The sequence below is a fragment of the Trichosurus vulpecula genome, chromosome 8 (assembly GCF_011100635.1).
Source record: "Trichosurus vulpecula isolate mTriVul1 chromosome 8, mTriVul1.pri, whole genome shotgun sequence".
Lineage (NCBI taxonomy): Eukaryota > Metazoa > Chordata > Mammalia > Diprotodontia > Phalangeridae > Trichosurus > Trichosurus vulpecula.
Window position 1 is genome coordinate 86,491,134 of NC_050580.1, and position 22,758 is coordinate 86,513,891.

Sequence of the window (22,758 nt, forward strand, 5' to 3'; positions counted from 1 at the left end):
TGGAAAAGACATTTTCATTGAATACCATTCCATCGTTTTATAATGAGGAAACTGGGGGCAGCTAGGTGGCTCAGTGAGTAGAGCAGTCGTCCTGGAGTTAGGAGGACCCGCATTCAAATCCCACCTCAGACACTTGACACACACAGCTGTGTGACCTTGGACAGGTCACTTAACCCCAATTGCCCTGCCTTCCCCCCTCCAAAAACAATAAGCCAAGAAAAACCCCAATAATGAGGAAACTGAGGCCATAGAGAGGTTAAGTGACTTAGCCAGGATTACATAGGTAGTGTCTTAGACTGTATTTGAACCCAGGTCCTTTGGCTCCAAATCCAGACTATGGTTATTTTATTCTCTTTCGTAGCATAATTCCGGATTGCTTCCGAGAACGGTGGGGCCAATTCAGAGATCCGTAAATAGTTTATTCGTGGACCTACTTTTCCTCAGCCCCCGCAACACTGACCCTCAGAGGCATTTTGATTTGCATTTCTCTCAGTGTTAAGTGATTTGCAGCAGTTGGTAACATTTTGCTGTGCTTCTTTTGTGAGCTGCTTGTTCATATCTTTTGATCACTGGTCCATTAGGGAATGGTTCTTGGACTTAGATATTTTGTTGGTTTCCTACATATCACGGCCTTTTGTAATCCCTTCTATTCTTTGTTTAGTTAAGGATTTTCCCAATAGCCATGACTGAAACATACCTGATATGTTTTTTATTTCTTTTTTTAAAATGTTGTGAACTTTAATATTCAGATTAGATATCCATTTTGAACTTTTTGTATGTAAATAGGCTAAGATGTCCATCTAAGCTTAATTTTTACCAAACTACATTCCAGTTTTCCCAACATTTCCTGTCAAATAGTGTGTTCTCTTTTCAGGAAATTTATGTTTTTGTGTTTTTCTAATCCTTGGTTACTGACCTCAGTTATTTCTGATTCTTGAGGCATGTAGGTGGCAGAGTAAATAGAGCACTGGACTTGAAACAGGAAGACCTGAGTTCAAATCTAGATTCAGAAACTCACAAACTGTGTGACCCTGGAGTAAGTCCCTTAAACTTTCCAAGCCTCTGTTTCCTTATTTGTAAAATGATTATAATAATAGCATTTACCTCCCAGGGTTGCTGTGAGGATAAAACAAGACAATATTTGTAAAGGACTTTATAAACCTCGAAGCACTCTATAAACACTATCACTTCTTATCTATTTTGGAACAGAGAAGAGTTCACCGATCTTTGTTCCTTTTGTACTGTGTTCTGACCAGCAGTGGGGAGCAGCCCACGCTCTCCTAGAATCACAGAATGTCAGAGCTGAAAGGGACCTTAGAAAACAGCTACTCCAATGCATTCGTGTTATAGAGAAGAAAACAGTCTCAGAGTCAGGAAGTGACTTCTCCAAGGTAATAACAAGTTAGTGTTAGTGGGACTGGAATTGAAGCTTCCAGATTCCCAGGACATCTTTCTTCTACACCCCACTAATCAGTGTCACATGCTTTGCTTTCTTTCCTCCTTTCCAGCCTTTCTGTATTTTCTCCTGGATCATAAAAGGGAATATTATTTCCTAGCCCAACATAGTTGAATTTAGACTGTGGTTCTTTATGGAGATCCTCTAGGATCATACATTTGGAGCTGAAAGAGACTTTAGAATTTCCCTTACTTTACGAATGAGGGAACCAAGATAGTTCAGGTGATTCGTCCAAGGTCACACAGGGATTCAAACCCACATCCTCTGGCTCTGGATTCTAGGGGCAGCATGGTGTAGTGGGGAAAATGAGCCATCATAATACTTGAATGGCCTGCCTCATTTGCACATCATGAGGAAAACATGTTGCAAACCTTAAAATGCTGCAGAATGTGAGCTACAAGTAATCACTTTGATTCAGAAGACCTGAGTCAACTAGTGGCTCTGCTGAAATGACATAGAGTGAGTTATCTCACCTCTCTAGGCCTTGGTTTCCTCATCTGTAAAATAAAGAGGATGGGTTATATGATCTTTTAGACTCGCTTTGAGCTCTAACAGTATTGAAATTAATGATCTTGACCTATATCTGTGGTGCCCGAGGAAAGCCCTGGTTTGGTCCACCCAAGATGCTAACGGCTTCTGTCATACGGGATTTGTGGAGGGAGGGGGAAGATTGCTCCATCGCCCTTGGATTTCTAGATTTTCTTGTCTCTTCCACTCTACTGAGTCCACCATGCAAATAGGCTTGTGAAAAATTATTTTTAGTGAATCAATAATGAACAACTATTGGACCCTCATTAACAAAGCATTGTTCTGGAGTTGGGTATAAATGAGGGAAAATGAGAAATACTTCTAACCTCAAGGAGCTCATAATTTAGTAAGGAAGATATATGTATGTGTATATGTATATATGTGTGTGTATATAGATATATTATATATATAATATGTGTGTATGAATAATTATATTATAGATCAGGTTAAGTACAAAAACTAATAATAATTTATATATATATTTTTAGTACATTAAAGTATACCTTGAGTAAAGGTGGATGTCAAAGGTAAATGAGCAGCACTACAAAGGGTTCAGCAAGCCCTCACACCAGAGGTGCTAGTCCTCCCTGGACACCCATGCATTCCTAATGCATGGAATGTGCTTTGTAAACCTTAATGGGAACTATTCTTATTAGCTGGGGGGAGAGAGTGTCATGGCACATCTCTGCAATTGGCACCTAGGTCTAGGTCTACATTACTCCTTGTGCCACATCCCTTTCCTAGCTTTTCCCATTTAAAGATGACCAGATAATACTTACCCTGAATTCATGCAGCTTTTTTGGTAGGGTGGGATGGGACCATTCTGCCTCAGGGGACCATTAGTAGTTGGTAGGTAGTTTTGTAGAATGCATCCAAGTTACGGCACCTGCCTGTCCTCAGAGAGTGCAAAGCATTTGTGTAGACTGGCTTGGAATAGATTTAGCATAAAAAAAATCAAACAGAATATTGGAAAATAACATGAAGAAGGATCATCGGGCTCTTTATCTTATATCCTGCATAAATGAAAATATGGGCCCTGTTTTTAAATAGAATTCTGCCACCTCTTGGGTTTCACATTCCTGGAAAGAATTGGCCACCATCCCCCACTCTCCCCAACAGTCTACACAGCTGTGATAAGCTCCAGGGACAGCTGTCTTCACTGTTGCCTGGCAACAGCAGACCTCCTTTTTGAGCCTGGGGCCAAGGAGGAATCCAGAGGGAGAGAGGCAGGCAGTCCAGAGACAGCACTAGTCAGATCCTGTTGTTTTGTTTTGTTTTGGTTCCAGTTTAGGCACATATTTGTTTTACTTAAGCAAAAAATTAAAAAAGTTAAAAACATGTAACTAGCCATGGCAATTAAACTATCTGCTTAAAATCCCCCATCAAATGCTCATAGTTCCTTTTGAAAAATAGACATTATGCATAATGCTTTATAGTTCATTTAGTGGAGTTATAAACATTATTGCACAGCTCAGTGCAGGGTTGTTGTGTCCTCTCTTGGGTTGTATTTCCCATTAAAATTTTAATGATGAGGTGAATTGACTTTGCCTTTTTATGGGGATGAGGGAAGGAGGGGAAAGTAGTTTTTAAAATAAATTTTTATTTTTGTTGCTTTTCGTGGCTCTTTACTTAATGAACCTCATCAAATATTAGCATTTCCATAGGCAAAGATGAATGAAAAAAAGATTTTCTATGAAACCATGAATCTATTACATACACATTGCATTTAAAAAAAAGACCATAAGAATGTGGAACATATTACCTATCAGATTTATGGATAGGAGAACAATATATGAAGAAACAAGAGACAGAGAGCATTGTTGAGGTGTAAAATGGATAATTTCAATTATATTAAATTAAAATTTTCTTGTATAAATAAAGCCAACCTAGCCAGGATTAGAAGGACAGCAGAAAATTTGGGGGCAAACTTTCATAGATAATTTCCCAGATAAAGGTCTCATTTCTCAAAAAGAACATTGTCAAATTTATAAGAATATGAGTCACACCCCAATTAATAAATGGTCAAGGGATATGAACAGACAGTTTTTCAATGAAGAAATCAAAACTATATATAATCATATAAATGCTCTACATTAACTTTGATTAGAGAAATGAAAATTAAAACAACTTTGAGATATCATCTTACACTTATCAGGCTGGCTAAAATGATAGATGCCTTTCAATTGGGGGATGACTAAACAAGCTGTAGTATATGATCACCATGGAAAATTGCTGTGATATAAGAAATGATGAGCTGGTTGGTTTAGAAAAACATGGAAAGAGTTGGACCTATGAAAGGAGAATGCTATCCATCTCCAGAGAAACAGAAATAGGCATAGTATAGTTTAAAATGTATGTATATGTGTATAAATCTGTACATATTTATAGATATGTATGTATATATATATGTATATATATATATATTCACATGTAATTGTAGCCTTCTCTAGGGAGGGGTGGGAAAGGATGGAGAAAAAAAATAAGAAGTCCACAGCAGAGAACAAAAAAAAACCTAGAAGGAAACACAGAAAAGTTGGGCACTTTTGAAAACAATGTGTAAGTATTTATTACATAGGTTAAAAAAAGTAAACAGTTTGAAATGTAAATTTATTGCGTTATATTGAATCCTCTCTTATATTCTACTATGTATATGGAAATGTTCTTTTTTCTTTTCTTGATTTGTATTTAAGTTTAAAAATGAATTAAAAAGGAAAATATATATATATATAAAGATATAATAATGAAAGCATGAATTTGTATAATGCTTTAAGGTTTTCAAAGCTCTTTATCAACATTATCTCATTTTATCCTCATAATAACCCTGATAGGTGCTTTTAAAATGGGCATAAATCTATTTTACAGATGAGGAATTGAGGCAGAGAAAAGTTAGGTGACTTGCCCAGAATCAGACAGCTAGTATTTGAATTCACCTTCCTAAACTTGTGGCCATTTGTTCTATTATTCCACCTAACTGCTGTTGAATATAGTAAATTCAGCATATGAATTTCAAAAATTTCCTGTTCTTTCTGAATTTCCTTCTGTTTTATTCTGCTCAGATTTTTAAAAAAACTTGTTTCTCTTTTCTTTCTTTCTTTCCTATTTATTATTCCCTGCTCCTAAGCTGTCACCATAAAAACCCCAATGCCTCCCTAGTAACAAATGAGCGTAGTCAAACAAAACACATCCACACATTAGCCATTTCACAAATGGATATTTCAGTCTGCCCCTTGATCCCTTTCTGTCAAGGACACTGGTATACTTCATCAGTTTTCTGGAGTAGGAGTTGGTCATCGAATTGAGCAGGGTTAGAACTCTTTCCAACTTATTTTTCTTTACAATGTTATCATTACTGTGTAAATTTGTTCTTCTGGCTCTACTTACCTCACTCTCTATCAATTTGTATGTCTTTTCTGTTTTCTCTTAATTCATCACTTGCATCATTTCCTATAGGGCAACAATATCCCACTCAATGCATATAACATTTTATTTAGACATTTCCAGCATTCCCATAGTTTAAATGTTTTTCTTTTTACTAAAACCAAAAATGGTTTTACAAGTATTTTTTGCATAATGATCATTTCTCATAATGATCCTTTGATCTCTTTGGAGGCATAGGCCTAGTAGTATTAACACTGGTTCAAAGGGTATGCAAAATTTAGTGTCTTTTGGAGATGTACCTCTGAATACCTTTTTAAAAAATTATATATTATTTTTTATTTATTTTATTCTGAACTTAAGAAATAAAACAAACATATTCATAACAGTATAATAGAGAAAAAGATGATTACACATGAAACTGAAAATCTGTTATGTATAACTTGGTATTCCTTTTAAATATATAAGTCTATCATGTAACTGTCTTTTCTTTACCTTTTTTTCCTTCTCTCCCGCACTCCCCACTCTACAGATGGCTACCATTAGACACAAATATGCATATATATGTAAAATCATTTTATCCATACTTCTGTTATATCGGTTCTTTCTCTGAATGCAGACAGCATCTTCTTTCACAAGTCCTTTGCCTGGTCCAGTGTCACAGCTCTACCAACAGTACATGAGCATGCCACCTTCCCACAGATCCTCTACCATTTCATTTTCCTTTTCTGTTATCTTTGACAATTTGATGGTTTGATATAGAGTTGTTTTAATTTACATTTCTCTAATTTGCTAGTGATCTGGAGTATTCTCTTCACATGTTAGCTTAGATTTCTCCCTTTGAGAAATGCTTATTCATATTTTTTACAATTTACCAACTGAAGAATGCGTCTTGTTCTTATATATTTGAATCAGTTTCATAAATATCTCAGACATCAGACCTTATCAGCAAAATTTGCCACAAAGATTCCCACCCCAGCCCCCACTTAATTGTTTCCTTTCTAATTTTAATTAAATTAATTCTGTTGACACTGGAGCTTTTTATTTTTAGGTAATCCAAATCATCCATTTAATTTTCTATGATCCTCTCTATAATTTCTTTGGTCACGAATTCTTCTCTTATTCACAATTGTGAATGGTTTCTCCTTCCATGCTACTCTTACTTGTTTATAATGTGACCTTTTACATATAGGTCATGTGTCCGCTTGCAGCTTTCTGTGGTATATAGTGTGAAACGTTCATAAACCAAACTTCTGCCAGACTTTCATGTTTTCTTGTTTTCCTGGTAATTTTTGTCCAATAGTGAGTCCTTACTTTAGTATTTGGGGACTTTGGGTTAGTTGAATACTATGCCATTATGCTCATTTGCTTCTGTATGCTGTGTACCTAGTCTCTTCCATTGATCAACATTTAAAAAAATCAATGCCAAAGATTTAATAATTACTGCTTTGTAGTATAATTTGAGATTTGGTAATGCTAGGCCCCCTTCCTTCCCACTTTTTTATGGTTTCCCTTGAAGTCCTTAACCTTTTGTTTTTGCATATGGATTTTATTTTTTGGACTAATTCTCAAACTTTGGTGGTTTGATTAGTATGGTACTGAATAAGTAAATTAGCATCATGGTATCACCATTTAAAATATATTGGCTCAGCTCGACCATAAGCAATTCATATCTCTCCAACTGTTTAAGTCTATCTTTATATAAAGGATTCTGTTTTATTCATATAGTTCTTATGTGTGTCTTAGCAGGTGGACTCCCAATTATATTTTCCATTCTGTCATGAAGGTCTTGCTTTACCTTGATCTAAGAAAGGCTGGCACTTAGCTTTCTATTTGCCATGTTATGGAAAAATTCAATTATTTCTATGATTTTAATATATATTTGCAAATAACATTATATTTTGTTGAAAGTCTTTTTTCTATCTATTGAGATATGATTTGTATTTTGATATTAATATTATATAGTTTTATAGTTTCCTTAATATTGAACCAACGCTATTCTATTGAACAACCCTACCAATTCAACCTCGTTATACTAGATAATTTTTTTAAGCATTACCACGCTTACAAACTTGAGCAGGGCCCACCCTTCCTCACAGTCAATTTTTAGAAATTCTGCTTTATAGTGGAAAGGACTTGAAAGCCTCTTACAATTTGCTTTTATCTTGTCTAGGTTAGTCTGGGCTTTGGGGAGTCTGTCAAAATATTTCCAGCGGTGGCCTGAAATGTTCATTTAATTTATTCAACTGAACCTTGGATTAGCAAATATTAATTCTTTAAAAACCTAAATACTTCTGTAAGACTAAGGAGGTTCTAAGGTATTAGTGTTACTGAAATTTAGCTTACGTTGCTTTTCCTTTTAGATCAATTTTTCCTTTCAGGAACCATCATAATCCACCAGAGGACAGAATTTAGTTATCTGGATTCCAACTTTTGTCATCCACAACTGTTTCTGCAAGATATGTTGCTTTTAAAAATTTATTACATTTGTGGATAGGGATGAATTATATCTGAAATGAAAAAAAAAACTGTGCTGGAACTTAAGTGGAATTTAGAATGAAAAAGTAGGAAACAAGACAGGGTAGTTTTGCAGCATGAAGCTTTGAGGGAGTTAGGAAAGGGATAGGATCAGCCTAAAATGAAAGCTGTAGGGAGGGGCTTAGAAGTCAAAGGATGTGGGTTCCAATTTTGGTTCAACCATTACTACTATTACTCTTGCCTTTATTACTAGTACTACTAACCATTACTTACTAGCCGCTTCATCTTATACAAATCACTTCCTTCCTGTGCCTCAGTTTCTTTATAGGTAAAATGAAAGGGGCTAAATTAGATAATCTTCCAGTTCCCTTCCAGTTATATGAACTATATGACTGAGGTTTGGAGGAGGAGGGACAAAATTCGAAATTTCTGTGTATATTTTTCATTTCCCCAAAAGAAGAAATCTTATTTATGTCTCATGACCCTTTGTTCCCAGGACCCAAAGTTCAGACTAGAATCATTGGTAAGGCTCAAGGAGATAAAGTACGGTGCTATACAGTCAAAGAAAAAAAATCAACTGTTAAAGTACTCAGCCATAGGGAGTGGGGTAAGGACAGTTGGGAAAATAGAAACTGCATTAGCAACTGGAAATGAGACTGATTCACAATGAGCTAGAGATCAGTCTGGGGAAAGGTCACTTAAAGGTGTAGGCTGAAAGCTGTGACAGAGGATTGATGAAGAACACAGAATTATTTTTCTATTTGAGACTTTAAAAAAAATCACTGTCATGTCTGATTATATCCTTTTCACTACACTACCCACTGAGCAATCTCTGATAATTATGCATTTTTTTAAGAAAGAAAGAAACTAAGAATATAGAACCTTTTTTGGGGTAGAATGACTTGGAAGATATTTGGGGAAAGTAATTTAATTTAAAGCCAGATTAACTAGTAGGGGATGCTGTGATGGTATAAAGGACAAGAACAGAAAGTGGGATCATTGTTTGACTTTGGGACACTCCATTTTTCTGAGCCTCAATTTCCTTGTTACTGATAAAAGAATATAGGACTAATTAGACTATGATTTGCAAGATGTGTTTGGGTTTGGGGCATTTAGAGTGTGCAGGTATGGTGAGATATTGGAGTTGAAATGTCCTGAGGTAATTGGAGATATGGGACTGGGACCATTTGGCCTGGTCCCCTAGAGATATAGATTGGAAAGTGATGTGCCAAAAAGAGACGAGTATTATTGCTGAGGATCCAAATGCTCATTGAGAAGAGTGACAGCAGAACAGAGAGAGCTGTTATTTAGCTGTGAAGGTATCAGAAGAACGAAAAGAGACAAAAAGGAATCTATCATGGAATCGATGATGGAGGCATTTATTTCCAGTATCCAATTCATCCACCCATCCATCAGTCAACAGTCATTTTAAAAAAAACTTTTTTAAGTAGTATTTTATTTTTTCCTACAATTACAAATCAAGAAAATTTTTAGCATTAATTTTTACAAGATTCTGAGTTCCAAATTTTTCTCCCTTCCTCCCCTTCCCACTTCTAAAAGCAGTAATGATATAGTTTATACATCTGCTAACATGTAAAACATATTTCCATATTCACTACAGTTGTGGAAGAAGATACAGATCAAAAATTAAAAAAAAATGAGAAAGATTAAAGTGAAAAAATATGCTTCAATCTTCATTCAGATAAAGTACAATGCTATATAGTCAAAAGAAAAAAAAACAATCAACTCATAAAGTACTTAGCCATAGGGAGTGCAGTGGGGACAGTTGGGAAAATAGAAATTGGAATAGTTCTTTATCAGGATATGGATAGCATTTTCCTTCATGAGTCCTTTGTACTTGTCTTGGATCATTGTTCAATAAACATTTATTAGGCACCTACCATATACTAGGTATTGTGCTAAGCACTGTGCTAGACATTTGAGACACAATTCCAAAGAATGAAATAATCCTTACTCTTAAGGAGTTTACATTTTAATAGACAAGTCAATATGAAAAAACCCGCAGAATGAATATGAATGGAATAGGTATGAATGAATATAAACTCTGTAAATACAAGGTGTTTGCAGAGAAGAGGATGCAGTAGCATCTGTGGGGATCTGAAAAGGGTTCAAGAAGAAGCTAGTCCTTGAGCAGCATCTGGAGGGAAGAGAGATGTTCTAGAAAGCAGAAGGGAGGATCCCGACTCCAGGGCTTTTTCATAACACTGTATGGCTTCTCCTGGTTCTCCTTTCATTTTGTGGATGAACCCTATGAGACTCAAACTCTCCACATCTGATGCATTTCGCCGAAGACGCCTTGTAGCAAGTTTCTCCAAAGCATTTAGAAGATATTTCTTTTCTGGGTTTACTTTTAGTCCTTCCAGGTAGCAGGCGAGAGCATCAGCCTCAGACTTCCTGTGAATTTCTTGATAGCGGCCATAGTTATAGTAGACTTCTTGCTTTATATTATCTGGAAGTTGGTTCATGCTCAGGACCTTCTGGAAGCTTTCTTCTGCTTTACGGAAGTCTCCTGCTTCTGCATACATGTTGCCTAGTTCTATGTGACTTGCTTCAAATGTAGGTCTGTACTCTACTGAAGTTTTAAAATGAGATATGGCTGATCGAACTGCTTCCTCAAGATCATATCTATCCTTGCCTTGTGGCCTGTAGTTGGTAGCCTTCTTGATTTGAAGGACTTTTGTCTTGTAACAATATCCTATCTGGTGATACACGACAGCAGAGGTTGGAGTGGCCTGCAAAGCAATGTTTAAGAAATCTAAAGCTTTATCTATGCACCCTTTCTTGCAGTAAAATTTGGCTGCATAGCGAAAGACGTAGGGCTGTGATGACATATTTTTTAAAGCTTCTGTAATGTATTTTTCTCCTTCTTCCTCTTGACCAAAGGCCTGGAGCTTCAATGCAAGAAGAACCTTAAGGTAAGCATCTTCTGGGTTAAATGTGATTGCCCGTTTTAGTGGTTCTAGAGAAATACTAGGTTGGTCTCTGACAAAACGATCTAGACGAAACATGGCGATTGCAAATCCAGTGTTAAATTCAGGGTTCTCAGGCTCTGATTCCAAGGCCTTTTGAAAACAATCTTTAGCCTCTTCATAATACTCCTTTACAAACTTGAGCAGGGCCCACCCTTTCTCACAGTCAATTTCTGGATGTTCTACTTTATAACGGAAGGGACTTGAAAACTTCTTACAGCTTGCTTCTACCTTCTCCAGGTAAGTCTGGGCTTCAGGGAGTCTGTCCATGTGATAATAGATCCAGGCATAGTTTCCCCAGGTCACAAGGACTTTTATCTCTGCTTGATCATCATTCAGCTGTTGGATAAATTTTTCAGCTTCTCTCAAGCTTTCCAGAGCCTTCTCATTTTGACCCCTCACATGCTTCACATAGGCTAGTATGTTGCGAATTCCCACGTTGAATTTTGTGTCCAGGAACTCAATCTCATCCAGAATTCTGTTTTCTAAATCAGGTAAGTCTATATCCATTCTCATTAAATTCCACGTGAAGTGGCATCTCAACTCAAGCAGGGCATCCATCATAGGATTCTTCTCAGAAATCTCACTGAGGATAGAAATAGAATATTTCATTATTAGGCTGTTATTGTTTGTCCTTCATTCTCAAAGAGGACCAATGACAGCAGGAGGGTGATGTCTTGAGTTGCAAGTAAATTGAATTTCAGTGAGGGAGGGCTGTGCAAAGTTCAGAGACTCACTGTCTCCTCCAGGGTCATCTGGGTCCAGTGGCAAGACATAGGTCAGGACAACTGGAGATGACTCTAGATGCCGTGAGACACGTTGGCCTTTTTAAGCCAAGGTCTTTCCAAGGTCTCAGTTTGTCAGGCAACACCCATTAAGTGATTTAAGGCTAGGTAAGAAATGAAGCAAAAGATGGCCTAGTTTGCCTACTAAAAAAAAAATAAAAATGGAAGACCCTTATGGTTTCTGGTCAGAACAGAAACAGTTTCTGTATATAGTTACTCTGAGCTAGAGGTTCCCAAACTTACTTGACCTACCATCCACTTAAAAAAAAATTACTCAGTGCCTCCCTGGAAATATACTTTCCTTAATCCATTAATGAGTTTTTGAAATTTACATCATTTCAAAAAAGTGTAACTTTTTTTTAAAAAAATGATGCATCTTAAATTTAATAATTTATTGCAAACTTGTGGGTTTTTTCCTGCATTGAAATTTTGATGATGCAATACTGTGTCATGTAACTGTAGAGTATCATATTATAAACATGTCATTACATAAGCATATTGCAGCATGCTGGACTTCCCAAGAAAGCATGACATGCTCATCTGCCAACACTTGCTTGTTAAGACCTGTTGGTGGACTTGAGCACTGAATGATTATAACTTGCATTTTGTGTGTGCTTGGAAAATAATGTAATCGCTATGACTAACTCTGTTACACAACAGATGAAACATGTACGAAAGGTTTCTGCCATCTCTTTATTTTTATTCAATGCTCTATAATTGTAACAGAAGCTACTACAGCCCCCCCCCCATCATTTCAGCACCCTTGAGGGGGTGGTATCACCCACTTTAGGAAACTATGCTCTGAGCAATCAAAACCCAAACAATGATCCACTGAGGCTTGGTCTGGGGCCTATTATTGGCCAATCAGTGAGAACCAGAATGATTTGGGTTTAAGGTATGGTCAAGTAGCTCCATTTCAATCCCAATGGACTTTCCTGATTTTCCAGAGCTCGATTTCAAGAAATCATACATGACACTACAGGGGTCAAAATAGTTAATTGTCCCAGTTTTTAAAAAATGATAGAATAAATGAGTAGAGAAGAGGAAAAAATCTAACCCCCTAAACTGCAAGATATTTTGCAAGGTTTCAGCAATCAAAATTTATTTTCCTTTGGTTAGAGCACCCATGTATAAAAGTATGATTCCCCATGTGGATAGAGGGAGAGGAGGGAGGAGGGAAGGAAGGATATTCCATTATCAGGTACTGAACAAACAATGGAAAAGAGACTAGAATAACCACTGCTGAAGATGGCAGAGAAAAGGCAGCAACTCATCTGAGCTCTCCCTGAAACCCTTCTGAACATCTTTAAATAATGCCATAAAATAAATCCTAGAGCAGCCAAACCCACAAAAGTACAGGGTGTAATAATTTTCCAGCTACAGACAACTTAGAAGGTCAGCAGGAAAGGTATGTCACACCTGGATAAGAATGGAGCACAGTCCAGTGCAGGTTGTGCCAGCACAAACCCAGCAGTCTGTCTCAAACCATGAGTAGTCCTTGGGAGTCATTGAATCATCATCATCAGCAGCTGCTTCTGAAGCTCTCAGCCCACAGTTAGTAAGGGGTTTGAAGAACATGTCAGAAGAAGATGATTGCAGGGGTCTTTTTTTTGCTAGCACTGAGACAGGACTCTATTGCTTTGTCCATACTCAGATCAAGGTCAAAGTCCTAAGTGGGAGTCCCAAGGTGAGGAGGAATACTAATACATCAGAGCTTGGGGCCACAGTGGATTGGGGACCTTCGTCACAATTCCAGGGCAGAAAAGAGTGCTTGTGGTCACTCACAGACCAGAGCACAGGTCAGGATCTTTTCTTAGATCATACTACTTTGGAAGAGCTGAAAACTTGCAGGTCCCTAGGAGTATCTCTGAAAACAGCCACACAAAACCCCTGAAGTTTGGGACAGTGCACCCTCCACCCTGGAAGCAGAGCCCTAAGTGAAGAAATAGGCTGGGAAAAAGAGCTAACAACAGAAAACATTCTGACCGTAGATCAAAACATATTCAGAAGAAGATAACAAAATCAAAGCTACTATATCCACAGCCTCCAAGAAAAATATAAATTGGTCTCAGTTCATAGAAGAGCTCAAAAAGGATTTTGAAAATCAAATAAGAGAAGTAGAGGAAAAATTGAAAAGAGAAGAGAAATGAGAGTGATGCAAGAAAATCATGAAAAATGGGTCAACAACTTGGTAAAGGAGACACAAAAAAATACTGAAGAAAATACCATCTTAAAAAACAGACTAGGCCAACTGCTAAAAGATGTCCAAAAAGCCAATGAGGAGAAGAATGCCTTAAAAGGCAAAATTGGCCAAATAGAAAAAGAGGCACAAAAAAATTCACTGAAAAAAAAAACATCCTTAGAAAGTAGAATTGTCCAAAAGGAAAAGGAAGGTCAGGAGTTCACTGAAGAAAATAATTCCTTAAAAATTAGAATTGAGCAGATTGAAGCTAATGACACTGTGAGAAATCAACAAATAATAAAATAAAACCAAAAGAATGAAAAAATAGTAGGCAGTGTGAAATATCTTATTGAAAAAACAACTGACCTGGAGCTCTCTTACTCACAGCAGTGGTGGTGTGCGTGACTCTGGGCCAGCCCTTGTTCTGAGCTCCCGGGCTGAACCTAGATGTTGAAGCTGCCTTATGTGTATAGAGCCTGCAATCAGCACCAAACACCTTCACTACCAGAGTTTCCAGCTCTTTGGCTTTGACTTCATGGCGGATGAGGAGCTGAAGGGCTGGCTCATTGAAGTCAATGGGGCTCCCGCATGTGCCCAGAAACTTTATGCAGAGCTTTGCCAAGGTATAGTGCATATAGCCATATCCAGTGTCTTTCCTCTCACTGACACAGTGCAAAAGCAGAACCAACAGGCTACATTTATCAAGCTATGGTGAAGAGATGATCAAAGCAATACATAGAAGAGAACTGCTGCATGTTGGACTTTTGGGGGGCAGGAGGGAGGGTAAGTGGGGGGACAGAGATTATTGGATTGTTTGAAATCATGCCAAAAATGGGAGAGAAGTGGACTTTTTTATCTGCAAAGGAAGAAGAAAATAAAAACAAATACTTTCAAAGAGAATCCAGGATGAGCCAGAGGTACTCAGAATGTTTCACCAGACTCTGCTCTAAACACAGCTCATACAACTTTTGAAAACTGAAGCAAATCTCTCTGGGAGGACAGCAAAATATTACTTTAAAAAAATGAGGATTCAACAATTTTATGTTCTCATCTTTTTTGAAAAAAAAAAACCTTAATTTTACTAATAAGGCAACTTTGTGAACAGCATCTCTCTTCCTCAGGGACCCAGTGAAGCTTGGTCCTTTTATTAATGTGTGCAAGTTCTTTCCATCTGCTGTAGTCTTGGTGCCTTAGCTCAGTTCCCAATAGGTAACTTCTATTTTTTTCCATTAAGAAAACCTGTCTTGCTCTGGGAACCAGGAACTGCTCAGAGCATTAATTTTTGGTTACTGATTCTCCTGTACCTCCTATGTTCCCCTTCCTTGTGCCCTGTCCTCCTAGCACCTGTTGAAAACCTGAAAGGAGCAAACACCAACAGTCCTGAGCTTAGGAAGACGAGCCAAGCTAAGAGATGAAGAAGTTCCCTAATAAGATTAGGCATCAGTTGTCTATTAGAATTTCCATCATGGGGAGATGAAAATGTGTTGAGATCATTTCAATCTGACCTATGAGTTTAAGGAAAATTAACTCTTACTGCTAATTCTTTTTTTTTTTTAACATTATCTACCCTTCTCCCTATCCCCCACCTGACCAATGCCAGTAATTGGCAAAAAATAGCATTTCTCATTTCTTACCAGGTTGGGTATGTTGAGATCTGATTTGTTTTATAAACCTACTTAAAATCTTCATTTTAAACTAACTTATTGAAGTGCATTGTCCAGATGCCATCTTAATGATTTTCTTTGAAATTTTTTAAAAACTCCCCTCTCTCAATGTTTTCTGCACTCTGAAGAATAGACATCCTTCTTCCCAATGAATTTGTTCCCACTCTTACAACATGTCCCTGAATTTGAGCTCTCCATCCATGACCTTTCCTTTGTCTCTTCCTCCTTGGACTCTACGTATTGTTCAGTCAATCCTAGCTATCTACCTGTGCTGCAAAGCATTGTGGGAATTGCTGGTGGTGATTGGCAGGTCACCCAACTGGAGCAGTCTCCTTTGGGGAAAAAAAGTGGGAATGCTTTCAAAAGTCCACATGGCACATAAATGATTTCCCCCTACCAGTCTCTCCTCCCCACCCTATTTTTCCCCCTTTTAATTTGGATGTGTTTTGGATTTATAAAGCTTACTCTTTCCCCTTTTATGTTTCCTCTCTTTGGAGGACACATCAGGAGACCAAATGAGTAGCAGGTTGGAAGTTTTGAGATCATATTTGTCTTTAATGTGTCATCATTCATGCACTTAGAATGTCAGATAGGGATAAGGACTAGCAAAGAGACCTTCTTGATGGCATTTAGGAAATGAAAGTCAGCCTTCTACAAATGGTCTGATAAGCAAATGACCTTCCTCTTACAGTAACATGAAATCTTTTTTCCATACCCGTTATGCAGTGTTAGGTCTGAGGCACGCTGTATCTCTCTTTCATTCTTGGCACAATAAAACAAAATCTACAATGAAAAAAAAAAAGAAAAACAACTGACCTGGAAAATAGATCCAGGGGAGATAATTAAAAATTACTGGACTATCTGAAAGCCATGATCAAAAAAGAGCCTACACATCATCTTTTAAGAAATTATTGAGGAAAACTGCCCTGATACTCTAGAACCAGAGGGTAAAATGGAAATTGAAATAGTCCTCTGATCACCTCCTGAAAGAAATCCCAAAACAAAAACTCCTGGGAATGTTACAGACAAATTCCAGAGCTCTCAGGTCAAGGAGAAAATATTGCAAGCAGTCAGAAAGAAATAATTCAAATATTGTGTAGCCACAGTCAGAATAACACAAGATTTAGCAGCTTCTACATTAAAGGATCAGAGGGCTTGGAATATGAAGTTCCAGAGGACAAAGGAGCTAGGATTACAACCAAGAACCACCTACCCAGAAAAACTGAGTATAATCATTCAGGAGAAAAAAAATATTGTTACTCAATGAAAGAGAAGACTTTCAAGCATGCTTGATGAAAAGACCAGAGCTGAACAGAAAATTTGACTTTTCAAATACAAGACTCAAGAGAAGCATAAAAAGGTAAACAGGAAAGGGAAGTTACAAAAGACTTAATAGGGTTCAACTCTTTACATTCCTACATGTGATGATGATGCCTGTAACTCATAAGAACTTTCTCATTATTAGGGCATTTAAAAGGAATATATATAGACAGAGGGCACAGTTGTGAATTGAATATGAAGGGATGATATCTAAAAAAAAATAAGGGGCAAGAGAGGGAGAAAGGGAAAGGAAGAGGTAGAATGGGGTAAAATATCTCATGTAAAAGAGGCAAAAAAAAGCTTTTACAGTGGAGGGGAAGAGCGGAGAATTCAGGGGGAGTGAATGAATTTTACTGTCATCAGAATTGACTCAAAGAGGGAACAATGTACACACTCAATTGGCTATAGAAATGTATCTTACCCTATGGGAAAGTAGCAGGGGAAGGGGATAAGAGAAGGAGGCAGTGTGATAGAAGGGAGGGCAGACTAGGGGAGGAAGTGGTCAGAAGCAAAATACTTTTGAGGAAGGACAAGTGTGGAGAGCCAGCTATATACTGTTTAGGCCTTATTAGACCTCTGCAAAGTGGCTTCCTAGATCTCTGCATGGCAGAGTCACTTGAGGATAGGTCTATGCACGGCAAAGGCCATTTTGGATAAGAAGATGTGGCAAAGAAAACCTGCCTTCGTAGCTGCTACTCCACATGGGAAAGAACAGGAATGTTTCAATTTGGTTAGCTGGTAGGAGACTAGCATCTCATTCCCAGGAACAAGGAGATAAAAATATATATTAACCATTACTTCATTGTACTTTTCTGAGAAGTCAGGATGACTCAGCAATTAACCTGTATAAAATACTGTCAGTAACTCCACTAAAGTCAGTCTAGCCCCATGTCTGTGTCTTTTTGTGTTTCATTACTTCATCCATACAATCATGTGACTGTTCACAGACAAGGTGAAAGCAGAAAAAGAATAGAATAAATGGGGAGGGGGCATGGGATGGAGGGAAATACAGTTAGCAATAGTTACTGTGAAAAAAACACTATAGCAAGTTTTTCTGATAATGATATCATTTTTCAAACATATAGAAAACTGAGTCAGATTTATAAAAATAAGAGCCACTCCCCAATTGATAAATGGTCAAATGATATGAACAGTTTTCAGATGAAGTAATCAAAGCTATCTACAGCCATATGAAAAAGTGCTCTAATTCATGATTGATTAGAGAAATGCAAATTAAAACAATTCTGAGGTACTACCTTATCCCTATTAGATTGGCTAATAAGGACAGGAAAGGAAAATGACAAATGTTAGAGGGGATGTGGGAAAAATGAGACATTAATGTACTATTGGTGGTGTTGTGAGCAGACTTAACCATTCTGCAGAGCAATTTGGAACTGTACCTAAAGAGCTATAAAACCATACATACCCTTTGACCTAGCAATACCACTACTAGGTCTGTATCCCAAAAGAAATAAAAAACAAAAAGGAAAGGGAAAAGGACCTATAGGTACAAAAATATTTATAGCAATTTTTTTCTGGTGGCAAGGAACTAGAAATTGAAGGGGTGCACATCAATTGGGGAGTGGCTGAACAAATTGTGATATGTGGTTATGATGGAATACTATTGTGCTATAAGAAATGATGAGCAAGATGCTCTCAAAAAAACCTGGAAAGACTTACATGAGCTGATGCTGTGTACAAAGTAACAGCAATATTGTAAGATAATCAGCTATGAATGAATAATCTATTCTCAGCAATACAATGATCCAAGATAACTCTGAAAGACTTATGATGAAAAGTGCTATCCACCCCCAGAGAAAGAACTGATGGTGTCTGAATACAGATTGAAGCATACTTTTTTACTTTATTTTTCTTGAGGATTTTTTTGTTTATATTTCCTTTCACAACATGACTAATATGGAAATGTTTTGCATGACTATAGTGAGAATGTTTAAAAAGCTCCTGTAATAGTCCAGGCATGAGATGATGAGGGTCTAGAAATGCAAGGGAAGGAATAGGAGAAAGTGAAGCCCAGAGAGGGAGAGAGGTTTGTTTTGGCTAGCATAGTGATGTCGTAGTGCCTAGAGCACCACAGAGTGCATGGAGTCAGGAAGACTCAGCCTCCTAAGGTTTTCCTCTTCTGCTACTTCCAGTGAAAGAAAAGTATTTTTGGATTAAAGAAATAAACAATGAAACTTAAGAACATAACTCTGTGCATGTACATGCATATGTGCATACCAATATGTATACTTATATGCATATATTTATACATATATGTCCAATGACCCAGGACTCAGGTTTTGCTTCTAAGTTCATCATCTTATGCCTGGACTGCTGCAGGAGCTTCTTAAATATTCTCCCTTGACTCCAGTCTACACTGCGGCTAGTTCTTTTTGCACACCATTGCCAGATTAATATTCCTAATGAACCCTCTTTCATCAGGTCATGTTCCCATTTGCAAACCCTTGAATAGTTTGCTACTCTCTAGAGGGCAAAGTCCCAATTCCTCCATTGGAGCCTCATTTGACATTGATCATATACTGTCTTGGAGGGTGAGCTGTCTCCCTGAATTGGGCTGTATGAGCATCAGTCTTCAGTGGCTATGAAAGATGCTCATCCATTCAAGTCTGAGAGAACAGCAGCTGGAAAATTTCAAAGGCAATAGAAGAGAAAGAAAGAAAGCTTTTTACCTCATGATTGCTCCCTGGTTCCTTCTGTGTGGTTCCGAGGGGTTGTGAAAGAGTCTGAGTTCCTCTTCAGAAGCCGGCTTTGCTTCTCTCAGGCAGTGCAAGGCAGACCTATATAGCCAGAAGAGGAGGATCCTATCAGGTCATGTGTGTGTGGATTTGGAAAAATAGAAACTGAAACTCACTCATTCACAGTAAGTTAGAGAACCTGAATGAGTGCCAAAAGCTGGGACTGAGGAGTCTTGAAAGACATGGACTTGGTGTGTAAACAAAACAATACTTTCTCTCTTTGGTTATTGTATTCCCTTCACTACTCAGTATTTACCCATCCTCTGCCCACCCCTATTTCCCCCCATCTCCACCCCACCCTCACTTTGCCCAGGGAACTGTTCCTTGTGGAAAAGAATGCACATGAATGAAAGGAATAAGACACAAATATAGACCTTTATCTGGGGCAGAATGTTTGGAAAATGTTTGGAAAAATTCTTATTAAAGATCAGGCAAACTGGTGGTAGAGAAAGTGGTATAAGGCAGTGTGGGATTAAAACTCAGAAGAAAAAATATCAGATTTCTGTGGGATACATATTGATTTAGAAAACCTTAAACTTCCTTTATGTTTTGTTGCATTTTTATTTCTCTTGTTATACATTTTCCAATTACAGTTGAATCTGGTTCAGTCTTCAGGAGTTTTGCTGGTCACAGTGTCTGAGGGTTGTGAGTTGGATACATCTGGTATAAGGCACCAAGGGCAAGGAGTGGGATAGCTGTTTGAGCTGGGACATTTCACTTTTCTGAACCTCACTTTTCTTATCTCCAAATGAGAACATAGGACAAAATGAACTGAGGTCTGACAGCTTATCATTTTAAAGGTGAATTTGGCAAGGGACACACTGTGTGCAGGGACACAGCAGCATTCAGATTGAAATGCCCCTTTACTGGAGATATGGGACTGGCAGAGTGCTGACCTTAGCACTGTCATTTGGAAAGTGGTCTGCCAAAAAGAGATGTGTATCTCTGAGTGTTCAAAAGCTCTCCGATAAGAGCAGAAGGCAGAACACAGAGAGAGGGCCAATATTTAGTAGTAAGAAGGAAGAGGAAGGGCCGGTCTGTGGAGCTAGAAGAATGAACAGAAACACAGGAGGAGAACCGAGGGAATTCAACAAACATTTATTAAACAATTTCTTTGTATGTGACCTTGTCACAAATATATGTAACCTGTGGCCTAGCACCCAGAGCTCATGGCTCACATGGAACAGGTTCAATCTTGGGGGAGTCTCAAGATAGGTTCTTTGATAAGGGAAGGCAATTCTACAAAGGAACAAGCTTCAATCACCAGGAACCTGGATGTGCTTCTCAGGTCCCCAGGCTGACCTGTGTTCACTGAGCAATATATTTCTCTGATTGAATCGGCAAATCTGTTTATATAGTGTTTTCTTTTATTGTTGTTCAATTGTGTCCAACTCTACATAACCCCATGGACCTGTACATGGAATTTTCTTGGCAAAGATGCTGTAATAGTTTTCCATTCCTTCTCTACCATATCTCCATGTTTTAGATGAGAAACCGAGGCAAATAGAGGTTAAGTGACTTGCCCAGGGTCACACAGCTGATAAGTGTCCGAGGCTGGATTTGAACTTAGATCTTTCCAGTTCTGGGCTCAGTGCCCTATCCACTGAGCCAGCTAGCCGCCCCTTTGTCTTTTATAGCTCCAGTACAAACAGGGCAACCATAATCCTCAATAGCCAAAATCACTCTAATCATTTAGTGTTGAACCTTAAAGATCCCACTGGGAAGTTCTCCCTTATCAAAAGGACACAACTCTGTATCTTTATGCAGTCATTTTTTTCTTTACCCATAATCAGTATCCTGAACTAGGGCATTGCTCTTTAAACCTCATCAGGGTGAACAGGTCCTCTTGATGGGCCTTCTACACACAAATAAGCCATGATTCCTACCCTCATGGTATCAACAATGACTACCTGATTTTCTCCACCAGCTCTCTACCATGAGAACTAGAACACATGAATTTCTAAGGAGATGCTCTCCCAGTTTTTCATTGAATCTGTTTGACATTTAATAAATTTTTAAGAAGGAGGTGATTTTTAATAAATTCTATGCCCATATTCTTCTATCAAAAGTTGTAAATGAGGCCACAACAATGCACTTGTTTAAGGACCACTATTCTGTCCACAGATCTTTTTTGTTTGTGCAGCTGGCTAATTGAACACATTTAAAAATGTGCAATGTTGCTTAAGAGAAAGGGCTATTGATTGGGTACCATGAATCACTTAAAGTATCAAGGAAAATTCCTTTCTCATTACAAATCTCCAAATACATTATAAAATGACTCCTGTCCAATGAAAACAGACTCCTTAACAATAACTTTAAATAAATGAGACTCATACTTACCCATAATTATTCCTGAAAAGAAGGTGGTAATGGATTACCTTTCCTTGGCCCAAGTGGATGTACTTTGCAAATTTCTCTTTTCTTGGGGGAGGGGAGGGAGGGAGAGAGGGAGGAGGAGGAGGAGGAGGAGGAGGAGGAGGAGGAGGAGGAGGAGGAGGAGAAAGAGAGAGAGATAGAGACGGAGACAAAGAGAGAGCGAGAGAGAGCTATGTCTTTAGGCCTTGGTTACTCTTTCTGTTTAAAACATATCCCATTGAGAGGGGCAGAGCCAAGATGGTGGCTGGAAAGCAGGGACTTGTGTGACCTCTCCCCCAGGTCCCTCCAAACACCTGTAAAAATGGCTCTGAACAAATTCTAGAGATGCAGAACTCACAAAATAGCAGAGGGAAGCAGGGCTCCAGCCCAGGAAAGCCAGGATGGTCTTAGGAAGGGTCAATCACATGGAGCTGGGAGCCAAGTGGAGCACAGCCCAGCATGGGCTGCACCAGGACCAACCAGACTGGGAGCTGGGTGGACCAGGCCACAGCACCCTGAATCATTGAGCTGTGGCAGTTACTAGACTTCTCAATCCACAAACGCCAAAGACAACAGAGAAGGTTAGTAGGTAGAACTTTTAGAACAGAGTGAAAGGAGCGCACAGTCGACCCCAGCCCCAGGGGTGCGGAAGTGGTGCAGCTCTGGGGCTGCTTCCAGCTGCAGTTGCTTCCAGCTCCAGGCCCACCAGGTGGGAGGAATTAAGAGGTGGATCACAGCAGGAGTGCAGAGCCTGCTTGGATCTGAGTCACAGTCCAGGTTGGTGGTTCTTGGGGAAGGAGGAGTGCTGGTGTGGCAGAGCTTGCTGTGTAGAAGTAGTTCTGAAAACAGCAACACAAAGCCCCTAAAGC

At 38.4% G+C, this 22,758-nt stretch overlaps 1 protein-coding gene across 1 annotated transcript; it reads right to left on the reverse strand.

Moving 5' to 3' along the window:
* Positions 1 to 9,469: 9,469 nt before the first annotated feature.
* LOC118829573 (interferon-induced protein with tetratricopeptide repeats 1-like) lies at positions 9,470 to 21,013 on the reverse strand. The gene is made up of 3 exons (XM_036736538.1): positions 21,003 to 21,013; positions 19,469 to 19,600; positions 9,470 to 11,413 (listed from the first exon to the last, which is right to left on the reverse strand). The coding sequence occupies exons 1-3, from the start codon at positions 21,011 to 21,013 to the stop codon at positions 9,967 to 9,969; spliced, it is 1,590 nt and encodes a 529-aa protein (XP_036592433.1). The 3' UTR covers positions 9,470 to 9,966.
* Positions 21,014 to 22,758: the final 1,745 nt, after the last annotated feature.